The following is a 17,251-nucleotide window of genomic DNA, read 5'->3' as shown; positions in this document are numbered from 1 at the left end:
GATTTCAGACCCAGATTAGCAGCAGTCCAGTTATTGTAGGTACCATAGACCCATATCAATACTAAATGGGGTTTGTGAAACCAACTGTAAAAAATGCAAGGTAAACAAAGATAGTCCAAGATCAGTGCTATAAATCCAGCCAAGAAGTGTGAAACAATATTTGTATGCAAAGAAATGCGCTTCCAAAGAACAGAACTTTGAGATGGGGAAATAATTCAGTAAAACTTTTTTTCCCATGCAGAATCCCACTGCTGCAATCAATGAGAGAGACAAGCAGTCGCAAACATTTGGAATCATGCAGTACTGCATTGAAATGTTTTTTCGATAGTGCCTTGGGTTTAATGTCAATGATTATTTTCCATTACATAATCTCACCTGTAGGTGTCAGCATTGTTCCTAACAAATCCTAACATTAATAATGAAACCTACTGTAAAAAAAAAACAAAAAAAAAAGTCAGTTAAAAGGATAACAACTTAAAGTTAACACACATTGGTATTGGATGGAAAAATAAATACAATGAATGCAAGTTATCTTGTACATTTGTACAAATTGACTTTAAATTGATGGGATCAGAAAAATACCCTGCAGATTTCTAGCACCAAATCCTTCAACACTGACCTACTTTTAGCTCTCAAGGAAGGTTTATGAATGCTGTTGGTTGTTCATGCTCTATAAAATGTATTAAAAAAAAGTTTTCCCAAGCAAAGGGATTTCTTAAATCAAGTTAGTTTGGATCATGTAGTACTCTCCTTGTTCTTTTGGCTTTCATCTCGTGACAAACAGCCATAACTGTGATGGTTTAAGAGTACAGAAATTAATAATCACAGCTAAGGGGAAAATGTATCAGTACATGTTTAATACCAAGTTATTCTGCTGAAAACTATATCACTTATGCCATTAACCAATTAGCAAACCTCTTAATACAGGACTTTACCCTGGGGGAAAATGCAGCTGGGCAGAAGATTTGGTAAGATTATGTGCACACCATGGATATATGGACAGGAGACGTATTAATGCTCCCTACATGTGTCACGTTTCTTCAAAAACTTCTTGTATCCTACATGTCCTGTAAATAAGATATGTACAGCCAATGGGTTAGTGAATACTCCAGCTGCATTAAAAAATAACTTCTAGTATAAACACGTATTATAGTAACTACAGAGAAGCAAAAACAGTAAATGATGTGCATGTTAGTGTTTTTGTCTAACTTCTTTCTATATCTGGGGTACATTAAATGGCACCAGTGCTTGCATGGCTAATTGAAGAGTCAAATCAAGGCCTAAGCTGGAGGAAACATTCTTAGCAATCAGTGCTTCATTTCCCTACGCACAAGTTCCCACCTGCTTGTGATTCTCAGTGGAATCTGAGGGGTGTAGTGGAGGTGGTTCCTTTAAAAATTAGGACATGGAAGAGATGATCAAATTGATTTAATACATTAAAAACAAACCTACTGTATAATAGGATGGAATTATCTGGTGGGTTACTTCTCAACTTTACTGTTACAGGCCAACAGATTTTCCATCTGTGTTGATCTTATAGTAGCCCTGAACAAGATAACACCCTGCTTCCATCTGCGCAAAAATAATACCATGCAGAAACAAAACATGGTATATGACGCAGGCATAATTGGAATGGTGGACATTAAGTGATCTTGTTTCTTACAAAAAAATATTCATTTGGCCTTGTTTGACAACTAGGCCAAGCAGTTGTATTTAATGTAAACACATGCTTGCAGCAGACGCTCCGATAAAAAGGGGAAAAAAAAAAAAAAACTACAGAAGCCACGTTCCAAAAACGATTAGCTGGAAAACTATTCTGAAGCTCCTGGTTGCAAAAACCCAGGGATCAAAAGCCATACCAAACTAAGAGTAGACAGGTTTGTGATAGTTACCAAACCATCGGCAAACTTGCAATTGCTTCTTAGATGTTTCAGAATCATTTCTTTAGGATGAAGAAAGTTGCAATTTGAAGGCAGGCACTGAAGTACTGAATTTTAAAATGCCTCAAGCCCTGCAATATATACATCCTTTATAATCCACAGAACGACTTGATTCTATTGTGTTACAGTAATATTTCACCACCTTTAATCCTGTAAGGTATTTTGTGCCAAGCATCCCATCATGTAGAGCTTTCTTTTTTATGAAGAATGAAAACAAAGGCATCATCAATTTCAACTCAATTTTATTATGCACAAGAGTTGAAGGAAACAATGAGCCACCTTAAAGAGAAATTTAATCTAAAATTTATAAAAAGATATAAATAATCAGAGGCCAAAATGCTATCTGGTCACATTAAAACAAGTCTCTTTAGCAAGTAAAAATCTTGCAATTCACATAACGCTTGTATCCATTTACAATACAAGGCAACTCTACTCTTTAAAGTGGCTCGGTCTAGGCGGATAGATATTCCATGAATGTACACCTGCTATAGTTTTGTTCATAGATTATTAACAGCTCTCACTGCATTCCCATCTGGACATCTTTTGCAGCAGTTAGCAGCCAAAACATAACTACATTAGTCCAAAATGCAATGTTCTGTCCCTTACAATGAATGCACAAGGAAACTAAAACATTTATGTTCAGTCACAACAGCAACAAAACCCATTCCAATAATGGCATCATCAACACGATACGCATGTGAACAGAACTCCCTGTTAATTTGAACAGTAAATACAATGTTGTTCTGCAGAATAAACCAGGATGTACAGTTAGCAGCCACTGGAGCTTTTATACAAGCCTTATATATGACAACTGGAAATATATATTTCAGTTTTTGTACAATTAATCACCTTTTAGCATGTAACTTTCAGAGATCAGCATTCTCCGACTGGCTCTATTGCCAATGTCCATGGTTTAATTTTATTTATTTTTTTTTTTTTATAAAAAAGCAGTAGTCCGTTTGCTGCCTTCCACACTAATTACAAGAATAAGCACAGGTTACGATTCAAAGTGTGTGTAAGACTGAATTACTGCAAACTTGGAAGCTTCACAGATTAAACCCAAGTTAAAAAAAAAAAAAAAGAGTCTACTTTAAATCAACAAACTAAAAATGTTTATACATTAAGGCAAAAAAAAAAAAAGCTGAAAGCAAGATTCTTAGTAATAAAACTTTTTTTGGAGCGAATATTTGTTGTGTTTATTATTTTTTTTGATGAACACTCAAATTGTTGCATCAGGATTCCTGCTTTCAGCTTAGATGTTTACAGAGATTGCAGCTCAAATCAAATACCATGCACAGCATTGGACAACTATTTTGTTTTTTAAATAAGCAAGAACACACAGGTTGAAGTAAGTGGTACAATAGGGCTCCGGTCTTCACTAGTGCGAAGCTTTCCTGAAAAGCGTAGAACTTGGTTCCAAAACAAGAGTTCAATTTATAAATTGCGGATTCCTTAACTCCAAAACACAAATGCTAGGAAATAGTTTCTCCTCTTAGTTTGTTAGATTTCAGTAAAATGAACCACTGCTTCCCCTTACTCACCCTTCGCCTCCAAAAGTAATTTTTTCATTGTCATTTTGTACACATTTTGAAAATTCAGTTCTTCCAATGATTTAGAGAATACTGAGGTGCGAAAAAAAAAAATTCAAGTTGACCTTATTTGAAAGCAAAGATCCTCAGTCTATATCCAGAGATCAAAATGTTCATCACATAGCATTTCAAATCTTAGCACAGATACTGTTAAAAGTGATTACTGAAATGGATGGCAAGCCTGTGATACCAGGGAAGGAAGGGCAAGAACAAAAAACAAAAACCCATTTACAAAAGGTTGGGATTTTTTTCTCCACTGATATGGCAGCAAATAAAATAGGTTTGCATATTCATGCACTTATCTTTTAGGTCTGTGTGATAGTGACTTTTGGCAACTGCAGAGTGACTTGCACAAGGCTTTTTACTTTTAGAAGCATCAACTGAAGATGCACAAATGTCTGAGCCATCAGCACTTTATACTGTGATTAGTGATTTTCTTGTGGTTCTGTAGAGGTCAGTAGGTGGTGCTGAGCAGCTGTAATCCAATTCCGCTTAAAACTTGAACTCCTTGGTCTGCAGATTCGAAGTGGGGTCAAAATTAAAGGTTCCTCCCGAAGTGGCTTCAGGAATGAGGCTGGGATCCTCATCAATCTAAAAGATGGGGAGAAAAAGAATTTCCAGAGTAAATCTATTCCAAGTTTTAATATGAGCTTGATTAGCCACCGTGTATAAGTAAGCACCTCAGGAGTGTCATCTTAACCTCTTGGTGAAATCAGGACTGAAACAAGCTGCTATGCAATGCAAGGCTTATTTCCATCACTTAACAGACGCTTTGACATTTGCCTTAATTGTTTTTTCTGGAAACTGTTTTCATGGCATATCTAGAAGGTTGATAGAAAAGGGAGAATGCAAAACAAGTGTTTGGAGGAGCCATTTCGAATAAACTGCTAGTCAGCAAAAAAATGACCAGTGTCAAAACACATAACTGTACAGAACATTAATCCAAAATGGTGAAAAATAAAATGTAAAATGTTCAGGGTGCAGTTTCCTAACCTTCAATAAACCACCAGCACTAATTGCACATGAAAAATGTGTCTTATCTTTCTAGCACAAATGTTCATTGTTACCAACATTTCAGTATTATGAAATGTGTGGGTTTTTGGGTTTTTTTTTTTTTTTTTTTTTTTTTTTTTAAATATTGGATTTTGAGTTTTAGAAAACAAAATGTGAAAAGTTAGTGTAGGTGTAGAATGTCAAGTTTGTTGTGTTGCACAAGGACAGTGCTGGAATGAATTGCTACCCCCCCTCCCATTCCATCATTACACCACCAAGTCCATCATGTACTTACATCATCTCCAGAGAAGTACTGATCAATAATTTCAAAAGCTAATTTGTAGATGTCCTCATTCTCATGCTGTTGCAAGGTTTCTATCTTCTCTAAACCTGTGATTAAAAAAAAGTATTGCATTGAACTTGGTTGCAAAATATATTTACAACATTCAACAAACGCATATTAAAATACTTATCACCACATCCAAGTTGCCATGGGCATATAAAAACACACACACAGCTGAGCCAAAGTCTTAGACATGTCACATTTTTCTACTGTGATGCATTACAAGCATCAATTAACTCAAAGCCCCCACTTGTATTTTCTACTATTAACAACTTTGACTTGCATAAAGAAGGAAAATCATTGGAGTGAAATAGCTTGCATCAAATCAACAGTATGAAGGTCACTCTTGAAATCAGGACTTAAAGGATGTGTTGCAGTAAAAACACCAAGAAAGGGGAACAAGACTAAAAGGCTAAAATATGCATCCCACCACAGAAATTGGACTATGGAACAATGGTCAAAGGTTCTTTGGATTGTTGATGGATGGACAACGACACCTGTGCCTTCTGCCAGTTCTGTTAATTCAACGCTTGTCTTTTTTCTATCTTCAAGTATTGCTCATCCTTGTTAGACAGCTTTTTGGGTCTTCCAGTCCTGGGTTTGTCAATTACAGATGGTGTTTCTCTGTACTTTGATTATGCTTCGGATACCACACCTTGAAAAATCAAGTGATGTGAGTTATTTCACTCTTTTTCCTTCTTTATGCAAGTCAAGGTTGTTATAATAGTAGAAAACAGTAGTGGATGCTTTGAGTAAACTGTTGCTCATAATGCATCAGGAGTAGAAAAACGCAAAATGTCTAAGACTTTTGCACAGCAGTGTATATATTATACATTGTATGAAATAATTGTTTTCGGTTACTTTCGTTTTTTTCTGTCAATATGTACAGTAACTCGACAGTACTTGCACACTTATGTTGTACCTTCTTTCCTTTGCTGTCTTCCACAACTAAATCCTTATGGTCACGGGCTATTCCGGGTTTTTTTTTGTGTGTTTAGGCATTTTTTTTTTTACATGACAATTTGCAATTGTTTTATATTCCACAAGCGAACTGTCCTCTGTTTCTTGAAATCTTGTTGGAATTTGCTGTCACTCAGTAGTTAAGGTGGGTTTAAAGTATTCACAATGAATCAGTCAGGAAGGAGGGACATTGCAATATATATATATTTTTTCTCATGAGGAAAGGGGTCAAGTCACCCCGATTTTTAATTTATTTATTTTTAATGTCTCGGGGGTGTTATTGGTTGAAACAGAAAACCAGAAGCCAAAGACATATATACTATCAAGGAGGATATACATTTAAAATAAACCTGCAGAACTTGTGACATGGTTAGCTGAAACAAGCAGGACTGGTTATACAGATCCTAATTAGCCCCAAATCATGAACTACCTTAAAAACTTTTACCCAGTGTAATATTAGGTGCTGTGGAACCAAGCTAAAGGAAGCCAGGTTAAGCAGACAAACATTCGGCTCGTGCCTCCGTCATGAGTTTTGCCAGGTTTTCTGTCTACATTTAAGCCTTACCTCCACACTCCTCTATTATTTCAGCTATGGTGCTGGCTTCATCGCTAGCCATTATTAAAATGTTTTTCAGGCCATCCAAGACAACCTGTACCACCTGGGAGTCTTTCACAGACAGCAGGTTACAGAAGGGCGGGATGACATTCTGCTGTACGAGGTACTCCACCTGCAAAAGAAGGAGTGCTGTAATCCTGAACACAGCACCGGGGAGGTGGGCATTCACAGTAGTTCCTTTTCTATCTCTCCCAGAGGTAGCGATACTGATTTAACCCTCCAAATGTTTTGCATAATTGACCACACACAAGATTTGGTACAATGTTTCCCTCTCAAGTTCATGAACCAGCAAACCACCTTGGACAGCACGCTCATGTAGCCCAAACAAACCGTACACTCACAACACAATACCTTCAAAACAGGTGTGTCTACCTGTCTTACCTGATCTTTCCTTCCACTTATTGTTAAATTACTAATCGCCCAAGCTGCTTCTTTTTGTGTGCCAAAGTCACCCTGCGTAGAGAAAGCAATAGGTGAATAATTAGCAATGGGTATTTTCACACAGTTCATACAATTGGTAAGAAAAGGGTGCTCCCTGTACCTTGCCAAAATGAGTTTTTGTATGTTCAATTGGAACTGCTTAATTAAAACACTGGTGCAGAAAATCTCCAAACAGCACATTAGCAGCAGCAGACAAACGCATTAACACAAAACTCTTAAATGAAAAGGGTGTTTTTCTACAGTATTTAGCTCACCTTAGCCAACTGATGTATGATCATGGGAATCAGGCCAGCATCTATCACAGCCTGCACTTGCTGCTGATTTCCAGCTGTGATATTCGAGAGAAACCAAACAGCTTCCTGCAAACAAACAAACAAAAGCTATCAAGATGGGATTAGGCATACAAGGAACACGTTCCCCACCAAAAGACAGAAAAACACAACCAGTACCATGAAACGGTACTAAATTGTCAAGCAGACGATATGAATATTCATGTGGAGATAACAAATACCCAGTAAGATTCATATCAGCTAACCATGCTGTATTATAAATCATTTAAATGAACAAAAGTAAAATATATAGCTGGATGTCTGCCTTCTACTAGATTTGGGAAGGGTGATTGAATGTAATGGAAATTAAAAGGATTGTCACTGTAGCTTGCCTTGTTTATCTTCTCTTTTGGATGTGTCAGTAAGTTAGGGAAGTGTGACAGCACATCACAGTTCAATACAACTTGAGTCTGTTCATCGGTGCCCGTCACAATGTTGCCCACTGCCCTCAGCGCTGCAGTCTGTATTGAACAAAACAAAAGCCAATTCATTTCATTTAGAAAGGAGGATTTAAATCAATCAATCAATCAAGCATTAAGACTTGCATCACAGCCAGAGGTGGGGGGCTGAATAAAAAAAAAAAAAACGACATGCAGCAGATGGATAGTCATTCCCTCATCCAAGTGAATACAAACCACCCACTGAAACAACAAAGCACTGCCATATCAATACTGTATATAGCCATGAGGAATTTGTCCAGGACAACCGATTATGACGACTCAATAAACACTCATTCGATGAATTCAGGCAGTGATTTCCCCAAAGCACCTCTCTCCATCATTTAGACTTTTGGCAGGAATAGTCTACATGATACCAGAGACAGTTTCACAATCACAAAGCTCCACCTCATTCTCCTCGCTGCACAGGGAACCATTCAGTGAGGAATCCAGCACAGCGGATTGCCAGCAAGAGCCATTCCCATTTCTCACTGAAGGCGTTAATCTCACCTGAACTTTGACCTCTTGGTGACTGAGAAGTGGAACTAAAAATGGCACCACTCCTGAATCTATCACCATCTGTATCTGTTCATTTCCTCCATCTGTTAGGTAGGACAGAGCCCAAACTGTGTCCACAAGGATCTGCAAGAGAAGAAAAAAAGTGTGAAAGTTTAAAATTCAGGCATTGATCAATTAAAACTGAAGTTCTAATTACATTTCTGCACATTAAGCCCTTTGGTCATGACATTTAACAACATTTAGATTTTTATAAAATCAGTTTAATATATGCATCATGAAATAGATAGATAGGAAACTAAAGATGGTACAATATATACGCATATTATTTTAAATACATAAAAAAACACTTACATTGATGTCTGTGTGGTATATAAGCACACACAAGGCTGGGAGAATCTGTAAAAATAAAATAGGCGAATGTTTTAATGGATGGCTTGCCATGCACCTTTCAAGCTAGAACCAACTCAGGGGTATAGTAATTGAGCTGTAAATGATTTCAGTTCAGTGTATAAAGCAGTGTATTTATTAAATGACACAGTTCCATTTTAAAAACGACAATACTCTGTTAAACAATAATCTAATGAGGTCTGAGGAAACCAATATTAAAATATAAATGGTTTCCTATGCACTTTATGGTATTGAATTTAATGCTTACAAAAAGGGCACAGGATAGGATGGCAAAGTGTCTTCTCCAAACACAGGACTCTCGTGTGCTGCTTAGCAATGCATAATGCTAAAGAGACACACTAATGTCCCTTTAGAACAAGAGCTGCCTATTGTTCCCAAAGAAGTGGTAGTTCTGTAATGCAGACAACTGCCAGAGAAATTGAACAGCAATTCACACTCCAGTATCCAGTAACTCAGTAGAGGCAACACTTAACTCCAATTCTATTAAACTACAGACAGGGGTTATAAATTCTTACAGTAAGCTTATATGCACTCTACGTCTAGGTACTGCATACACTACATTCTTAAGCAGTTTTAGTATGCCATATAAAAGAAAGCAAACGTGTTTACAATATTTTTACCAGGACACCGGTCGTAAATCCAATTAATAGTCCTCTGGCCAATGAAGCAAGAACCCTTGGCAAATGCAATACACTTAAACATTTTTACTTGTATATACCTCAGACTCCACACCAGCTTTCATAAAAACAAGGGCAGAGCTAGTCTGTACAAACAGTATCATCTAGAGCAGAGGGCGCAACAGAATTTGATATTAAAATCAGGCCTTCAGGACAGCCACATGAACGACCTGTAACAATGGCTAGTGTGGAGCAGGTGATTTTGACCGAGCCACATTGAGTACTACCTCCTGCACAGTTTCCATGGGCGGTGGGGGGTCCTTATTCCTGCAGAGGTTGACAATGACCCATGTGACATTCCGGAGGAAGGTGATGGGAATGGAGGGGTTGATGAAGGACAGAAGAGGTTTGACGACTCCCAGCGAGATAACATAGTCTCTACACTGAGGACCATCCCCTACAGAAAGCAAAAACCCAAAACAAATAATTAAAAGATGAAGCCTACAGCTGCTACATGGGGTGCGGTTTGTTTTGTTACAATGGTAGTTCTGCGTTTCCTCTTAGAGCAGTTACTGTTCTGAAATTTTTTTATATATAATTTTACACACACATATACAGTGCGTATAGAAAGTCTACACCCCCTTGAACTTTTTTCACATTTTGTGTCAGTGCCTCAGAGTTTCATGCATTTAAATGAGGAATTTTTTCCAATTATCTACACACCATACTCCACACTAAAATGGAAAAAGTTTTTATTGGAGAAAAAAAAAATATTAAATACAAAACTGAAAGATCATAATTGGATTAAGTCTCCCCCCCCCCGCCCAAGTTAACATTTGGTGGCAGCAATTATGGCGGTGAGTCTGTTGGGATAGGTCTCTACCAACTTTGCAGACCTAGATTTGGCAATATTTGACAATTCTTCTTTACAAAATGGTTCAAGCTCTGTCAAGTTCCTGGGGGAGTGTTGGACAGCAATCTTTAAGTCAGGCCACAAATTTGATTGGATTTAGGTCTGGGATCTGACTGGGCCACTCAAGGACATGTACCTTTTTGTTCCTTAGCCACTCCAGTGTAGCTTTGGCCTTGTTCTTTGGGTCGTTGTCATGCTGAAAGATGAACTTCCATCCCTGTTTCAGCTTTCTTGCAGAGCGCAGCAGGTTTTCCTCAAGGACTTCTCTGTACTTTGCTCCATTCATTTTCCCTTCTATCCTGACAAGTGCCCCAGTCCCTGCCGATGAGAAACATCCCCATACCATGATGCTGCCACCACCATGCTTCACAGTAGGGATGGTGTTCTTTGGGCGATACGCTGTGTTGGGTTTGCACCAGACATAAAGCTTTGCATTTAGGCAAAAAAGTTCCATTTTAGTTTCGTCAGACCACAAAACTTTTTGCCACATGGCTACAGAATCTCCCGAGTGTTTTTTTGCATACTTCAAAACGGGATGCAAGGTGGGCTTTCTTGAGTAATGGCTTCCTTCTTGCCACCCTACCATACAGGCCAGATTTGGGGAGTGCATGGGATATTGTTGTCACATGCACACTTTGACCAGTCTTAGCCATAAAAGCATGTAGCTCTTGCAAAGTTGCCATTGACCTCTTGGTAGCCTCTCTGATCAGTCTCCTTGCTCGGTCATCCAGTTTGGAGGGACGGCCTGATATAGGCAGGGTCTTGGTGGTGTCATACACCTTCTACTTCTTAAAAATCATCTTGACCGTGCTCCAAGAGATATTCAAGGCCTTTATTTTTTTTATTTTTTTTATACCCATCCCCTGATCTGTGCCTTTCAACAGTTTCTTTTCTTTTGAAAGTGCCTTGGTGCTCATGGTTGAGTCTTTGCTTTGAAATGCACTACCCAGCAGAGGGAACCTACAGGGACTGAATTTATCCTGAAATTATGTGAATCACTACAATTTAACACAGGTGGGGGCCACTTAACTCTGTGATTTTGATGGAGATTGGTTAAATCTGAGCTAATTTAGGATTGTTATTAGAAGGGGGGTGGATCCTTACCCAACCAAGCTATTTCAGTTTAATTAATTTTCTACCAATTTCTAGAATATTCTTCTCACTTGGAATTTGGGCAGTAGGATGTGTAGATAAATGAAAATATGAATGCATTTTAATTCCAGGTTATAAGGCAACAAAAGGTGAGAATTTTGAAAGGGAGTGTAGACTGATTTAATGTTATTTCCATCAAATGACAATGGTTCACACATTTGCCAAACTGGCTGGTCTTTCAAGCCAGACTGAAGGTTTGTCTTTCTCTGCTTAAAAGAGACTAGCTTAATTTCTTAGTTGTTTATTTTACTATTCCTGTGTGCAATTATTCCAAGAGGTTCTTATTGCAATAACTGGCATATGTTCTAGAACAGTGTTCTTCACTAATTTTCAGAGGGGTGTCACTTTTGCCAATAAGACCATCAGTATGAGGGCTGCCACACCGCCTTTTTCACATTTGTGTTTTGTCGAGGGGGCCGCCAGTGGCCTGCGGGCCTTGCAATGAAGAACACTGTTCTAGAACTATGGGAAGCATCCAGAACAGCTCCTAAACTCATATCCTAGCACAGATTTATCAATGACTGCAATCACAAGGGGAGAGTCATTTAAAAAAATAAACAATTGAAGCTACTTCAAGTCAGTTAGAAGTGGCTACTCTAACCTCCATCAAGAAAGCATTGGAAAGTAGCAACAAATTCTTGCTTCACCAGAATGTTCAACTCTACTTCATCTGCAAAAGATCATACATTTGCTTTTTTATATAAAGTCTGATAAGCAACATGCTATTGTATCTGGGGGAGTTCGAACATAATCTTAGGTACATACCAATGATGTTTCCAAGAGCCCAGACTGCCTGTTCACATACATTCTGGTGTGGTGAATGTAGCAGTCTCAGGAAAAGTGGGACAGCATCTGTGAAACACCACATTAACATGTTAAATACTAAACCGATTTCTAATCTATGCTTGTTAATTAGAACACATCTGAGCACTACCAATAAGTCAGTAAAAGACATCTAAAATTACAATACAATATTTGAATCTGCATGCTTAATTTACAAAATATTCCAGACAATCAATTTTTCTACCATCAATGAAATAACCTATAAACAAGAGCTGGATTTTATTACAGTAAAACAGTAGATTTCCTTACTGGATTTCACCACAGCTTGAGTCTGTGCAGAAGTACCAGATGCAATATTAGTCAATGCCCAGGCAGCTTCAAATTGCAAGGATGGGCTGGAAGACAAAAAGGGGTACATTTTCAGGGCTGCACATGAAGTCAAGTCCATCATTAAGTGGAAGATTCATCATACCACCCAGACTGAATGGATGGTGCAAAGTACACGTGAATCCTTGAGGAAAACCTGTTTGAGTCAGCCAAGATTCTGAAACTGGGGAGGAAACTCACATTTCAGCAGGACAATGACCGAAAACACAAAGCCAAAGCCACACTGGAGCGGTTGAACAAGAAGAGAATTAACGTTCGAGTGGCCCAGTCAAAGTCCTGAATTGAATCCAATCACATTTATGGTGAGACTTGAAGATTGTAGTCCATCGATGATCCCCAACAAACTTATCAGAACTGGAGCCATTTTCCCCATGAGGAATGGATAAAAATGTCACCATCCTACTGTGCAAAGCTAGTAGAGACCTATCCAAAAAGATTCAGTAATTGCTGCAAAAGGTGCTTTACCAAGTACTGACTAAAAGGGGCAGAATACTTATGCAACCAGTAAATTTTGTTTTGTACATTTTCTTTGCAAGTTTTGCTATCATTTAGAAGGGTTTATATTGCCCTCCAAATGGGACATAATTACCTCATGTTTTATGAAATATGAGGCTTTAACATGGGTGGTGGCAATTTTTCCTCTGATACCCACGATAAACTTGACACAGAAAAAAAAATAAATAAATAATCGCATAATATAGCTGTATGAAGTCAGTATCTCAAAAGGTTTGCTTTTTATCTTTGGTGAAGGGTAGCGTAGCCTGGGTGACCGAAGTAAATACACAACGTGCATATTAATGCCCTGGAAGCTGATTGTTACGGACGCTTCCATACAAACTTCTCTGGATTAAACCGCCAGCCCAAACGCTGGATTAGAGCAAACGTTCCCTGCTGCAATCTGGCTCGTGGTAGGTCTCAAAAATCAACGAAAATATGGCGAAACAGAATAAACAGAAATGTTCCTGGCAGAAGTGAAACCTCCACGCAGACATGGCCGTTTGTTTTTACCAGCTTACAAACAACCGGCATGCATTTTATCTCGTTTGACCCAGGTCAAAGCGTGTCGACCCACATCCAGAGGTCGGTCACTGCGACCCAGGTCAACCCAGATACATGGTTTCACACTATGTGGGATTGTGACCAGGGAAGCCAGAACCTGGATTGGCATGCCAGGGTGAATGGGGCTTAATATTTGTAGTTCCCAGTTCATCTTGGTGTAAAACTGCTCCTGCAAAATTAACAAGGTGCTGGTTGCAAGTTTACCGACTCCAACATCAAACATTTTCAGAACCACACTAACACTCCTGCCTTCTGTTACTCTACAGCACAAATGGTTTGTATAGTTGCCACTATGTTTATGATTATAGTTAAGACAGGACTTACTTGTCATCCCTTTCCAGACATTTCACTAGGATGGGCAAGATTCCAGATTTTATCAAGTCATCAATAGGAGGATTTCTGTCACTGGAAAGTAATTTTCTGCAAGGAATAATAAATTTTAAAAAAGCAATTATGTAAAATTGAAAAAAAAACCTTAAGTACATTTTTAAAGTGAGGACGAGAAGGTTTTGAAATGCAAACATCAGTAGATTCAAATTAAGCAGAAAGGTATTCAGGATTATCTGAAAGAATTGTCAATATGCCCAATTGGCTGGCGAGATCTAAAAGAAAAAGAATTGGATCCGTCGATAATCAATTTTTTTTTTTTTTAAACTTTCAAGAGATCCAGTTCAACACAGCAGGTACATCACATTTCAGGATTTTTCTTGACATGAACTTCCAATTCTTACTGTGGCAAGCCAGGAGATATTCATTTACCACGGCAACAAAAAACCATGCATCTGAAGTGTGTGTGTGTGTGTGTGTGTGTGTACAGATGTGTGGAGGGATGGGAGGAAACAGACTGATCTGTGATCATGTGGTTGTGAGAGTAGTTTACCTACAAGACTAACATAGAAACAGGTTTTCATTCCAATCCATGGAGCAGCTCAGTGATGTTTTAAAAATGCCTTTCTAAAACATCAGCAGTCTAGCAGACCCTAGTTGGACTCACCAACCAAGCAGCTAAATATTCTCTAGCAAAACTAGAATATGATGAACAGTGAAAAGGGACCAAAAGACACAAGGCTATTATTTCCTAGTCTCGTATCTTGTAAAGCACTTTATGATAGTGGTCCACTATGAAAGGCGCGATATAAAAATAAAAAAGATGATGATTATTGTTATTTTGGGAGAATACACACACCTCAATCCAGGAGTACAGACATTAACCCTTCGAGCACCTACGTTGGACCAGGTCCGACATTACAAGTTTCCCTTTCTAGTCCGATGTCAGACCCTATCTGACATCAAAAAAGATGTAAAGCACAGGTCCCTAGTCGTTTTTTCTCCGTAAAAAGCCGAGAACACCTTTCAAATGGCTGACTGAGACCAATAAGAGCCTTCAAAAAAAACAAAAAAAGGGGGGGGGGGGGGGGGGAAGGGGGGATGGGGCACGGCAACGCGTATAGATAACCCTGACACGCACCACATAGATAACACTGACAAAAAAAAAGGAGATAGCTGCTGCTGCATCCAGCCCTCATAGAACATCAGACATTTGCAGAGCTTTTTGAGACGTTATAGTAATAAAATTATGACTTGGATCACATTATTGATGAGTTTGGTGATAAAACAAGTGAGTGATCAGGAGAGGATTTATCAGTATGCACGTCTATAAAGAGGTATGTGAAATACAGTTAATAAGGAGTGGGGCTTGGCTGGAGTACCAAGTGTCCTCTTGCGATTCAATGCCTTTTAAACCTGTTTTACTCTGAAAAAATAATTTTAAAACAGCGTGTGTAAAATAAACAGCGCGTATGAAAATTGGACCTGACGCGCCTGACAAGCGCTGAATAAACGGACTGCAAACGGTTAAACCATTTAATCAATAATTTGTACAAATATGAGTCGAGATTAAATCCTGTATATTTTTTCAATGTAGTGATTTGGTGCAACGCGGAACAAAGACCTTTACGATTATTGAAAACCACCGCTCTACTACTCTGAAAACAAGCTTTCAAAACAGCAGACTAAATGAATGAAAATGAATTTCCACTTCCTAGGTGTGCGATTCAGGCAATCGCACTATATTTCTTTGTCCTTCCCCGTCCCCTTACCTTGCAGCCTGCACTGCGCTCAGCTGAATCACTGGATTATCATTGGTGGCGTTCTTCAACGACAAGAGAGAAAATAAAATCAGGTTACAGCATCACGTACTGTAAAGCTATGGCTAAGTATAAAATATAAAGCTTGGAGACCAAAGTTAAGGCTTACCTGTAAGATAGCATCTAGTGTTACATTTTGCTAAAAAAACAAACAAAAAAATTAACAAACATTAGATAAAACATCTTTAAAATGCAATCCTCAATTTAAACTAATCATTGCAACTGGGTGAGAACAGAACTTGCTTATTGAAAAGATTGAGTGGCGACACACTTGATGACAGAATGCATTTCCTAGCATACTGAAGGGTGTTAAAGGGAAAGTATCATGGCAAAATATCCCACAAAACGGTGGGAAGGAAGGATACGCCAAAGTTCTACAGTTTACATCCAAGCTTCCTCACTGATGTTGTGAACAGTACACCTTATTAGACAGTGAACTGTTGTATATACTGCAAGCCACCATACCCCTTTGAAGTCTGAATCTACATCAGAGTCTTCCAAGCTTTCCTCCTGAGGAACATTTCTTTTCTTCAGCAAGTGTTCGTCTCGTTTGTTCTGCGAGGAGAAAAAAAAAAAGATGAATTTTCAGTTTCTTAAAAATGGTCAGTCCAGATTACTTCTAGGTGCAATTGCACCTGGATGCACTGGATAGAGCATGGGTGAAAGGAAACGAACCAACAGCTGTAATGCAGACAAGCCTGTCTCCAACATAGTACTGCAAAGCAGCTCCATGTGTGCTGCGTTACCATGTAAACCATCTTGAAAAGATGAACTTGAATGGGATGAAGTAACCTGCCAGCACCTCAACTCACTGTTATAAACAGACACAGATATTAAATGCCCCTTTAGGTATGTGCTACTCAACTTAAGAATTCACCTTTCATCAGGCTTAGATGCTCCAGCTGCCTCGAAACGTTGTAGCCATTGTTGTACCTAGATCTGCATTCAGTTTTCTACTGCTTCCTTGGAGGTGTGCGTTTCGGTCCGACAGAGGAAACTCAGTCTAGTCTATACACGTGAAAGCCCTCCATGGGCTTCCCCATCGTGATTATCTTGCAAATCAGGACAAAAGGATATTTAGTCTTAAATTAAATGATTAGAGTTGTAAACTATTATAAAAATTTCCTCAATACAGAAAAATTGCTTCCACAGTTAAGCTAGTTCAGGGGGGGGTTCAGATTCAGCCTTTCCAGGTTTTCCTAAACAGTACAGCTGACACATCATCATATTAAAAAGAACAGCAGGAGGTCTTCAATTCAACTTGCGTTTTCCAATTATAAGAATCGTCCTCATCTGTAGATATGACAATTTATTTCAATCCCAAGCAAACCCTCACAAACTGACACTTGACATGCCCCCTGTCAATTTAATGTTAACAAAGGCTCCCCCTTTTTACCATGCCAACTGCTCCTATGGCTTAATTTAGTAACTGTCAGAGAAGATTAATTTACTGACTCAGTGCCTTAGCTGCGCTGCAATGAGTCTTAAGCCTCAGTAGATTAAGGAAAATCCTGAATGCAGTCCCAGTTCTAGTGTGTGCTCTAATGCTCACTCAATACAATGTACAGCAGAGTTTGGAGGTCTTCAGGCAGTGTAGACTAAAGGTTCTTATGACCTA

The 17,251-nt window shown here is 38.6% G+C and overlaps 1 protein-coding gene across 1 annotated transcript in view; it reads right to left on the bottom strand.

Moving 5' to 3' along the window:
- Nucleotides 1-2,165: 2,165 nt before the first annotated feature.
- LOC121327767 (importin subunit alpha-4) overlaps nucleotides 2,166-17,251 on the bottom strand; it is a 30,343-nt gene continuing 15,257 nt past the window's right edge. The window contains exons 3-17 of the mRNA XM_041271956.1: nucleotides 16,099-16,188; nucleotides 15,743-15,772; nucleotides 15,586-15,638; nucleotides 13,811-13,906; nucleotides 12,350-12,435; nucleotides 12,023-12,109; nucleotides 9,480-9,649; nucleotides 8,519-8,563; nucleotides 8,159-8,290; nucleotides 7,544-7,672; nucleotides 7,137-7,241; nucleotides 6,823-6,894; nucleotides 6,391-6,553; nucleotides 4,818-4,912; nucleotides 2,166-4,120 (exon numbers count right to left, since the gene is read on the bottom strand). Of these exons, the coding sequence (XP_041127890.1) occupies nucleotides 4,022-4,120; nucleotides 4,818-4,912; nucleotides 6,391-6,553; nucleotides 6,823-6,894; nucleotides 7,137-7,241; nucleotides 7,544-7,672; nucleotides 8,159-8,290; nucleotides 8,519-8,563; nucleotides 9,480-9,649; nucleotides 12,023-12,109; nucleotides 12,350-12,435; nucleotides 13,811-13,906; nucleotides 15,586-15,638; nucleotides 15,743-15,772; nucleotides 16,099-16,188 (1,452 nt within the window). The 3' untranslated portion in view covers nucleotides 2,166-4,021. The remainder of the gene's footprint in view (nucleotides 4,121-4,817; nucleotides 4,913-6,390; nucleotides 6,554-6,822; nucleotides 6,895-7,136; nucleotides 7,242-7,543; nucleotides 7,673-8,158; nucleotides 8,291-8,518; nucleotides 8,564-9,479; nucleotides 9,650-12,022; nucleotides 12,110-12,349; nucleotides 12,436-13,810; nucleotides 13,907-15,585; nucleotides 15,639-15,742; nucleotides 15,773-16,098; nucleotides 16,189-17,251) is intronic.

This window comes from Polyodon spathula, chromosome 15, assembly GCF_017654505.1.
Source record: "Polyodon spathula isolate WHYD16114869_AA chromosome 15, ASM1765450v1, whole genome shotgun sequence".
Lineage (NCBI taxonomy): Eukaryota > Metazoa > Chordata > Actinopteri > Acipenseriformes > Polyodontidae > Polyodon > Polyodon spathula.
This window is presented reverse-complemented; position numbering and strand designations above follow the sequence as displayed.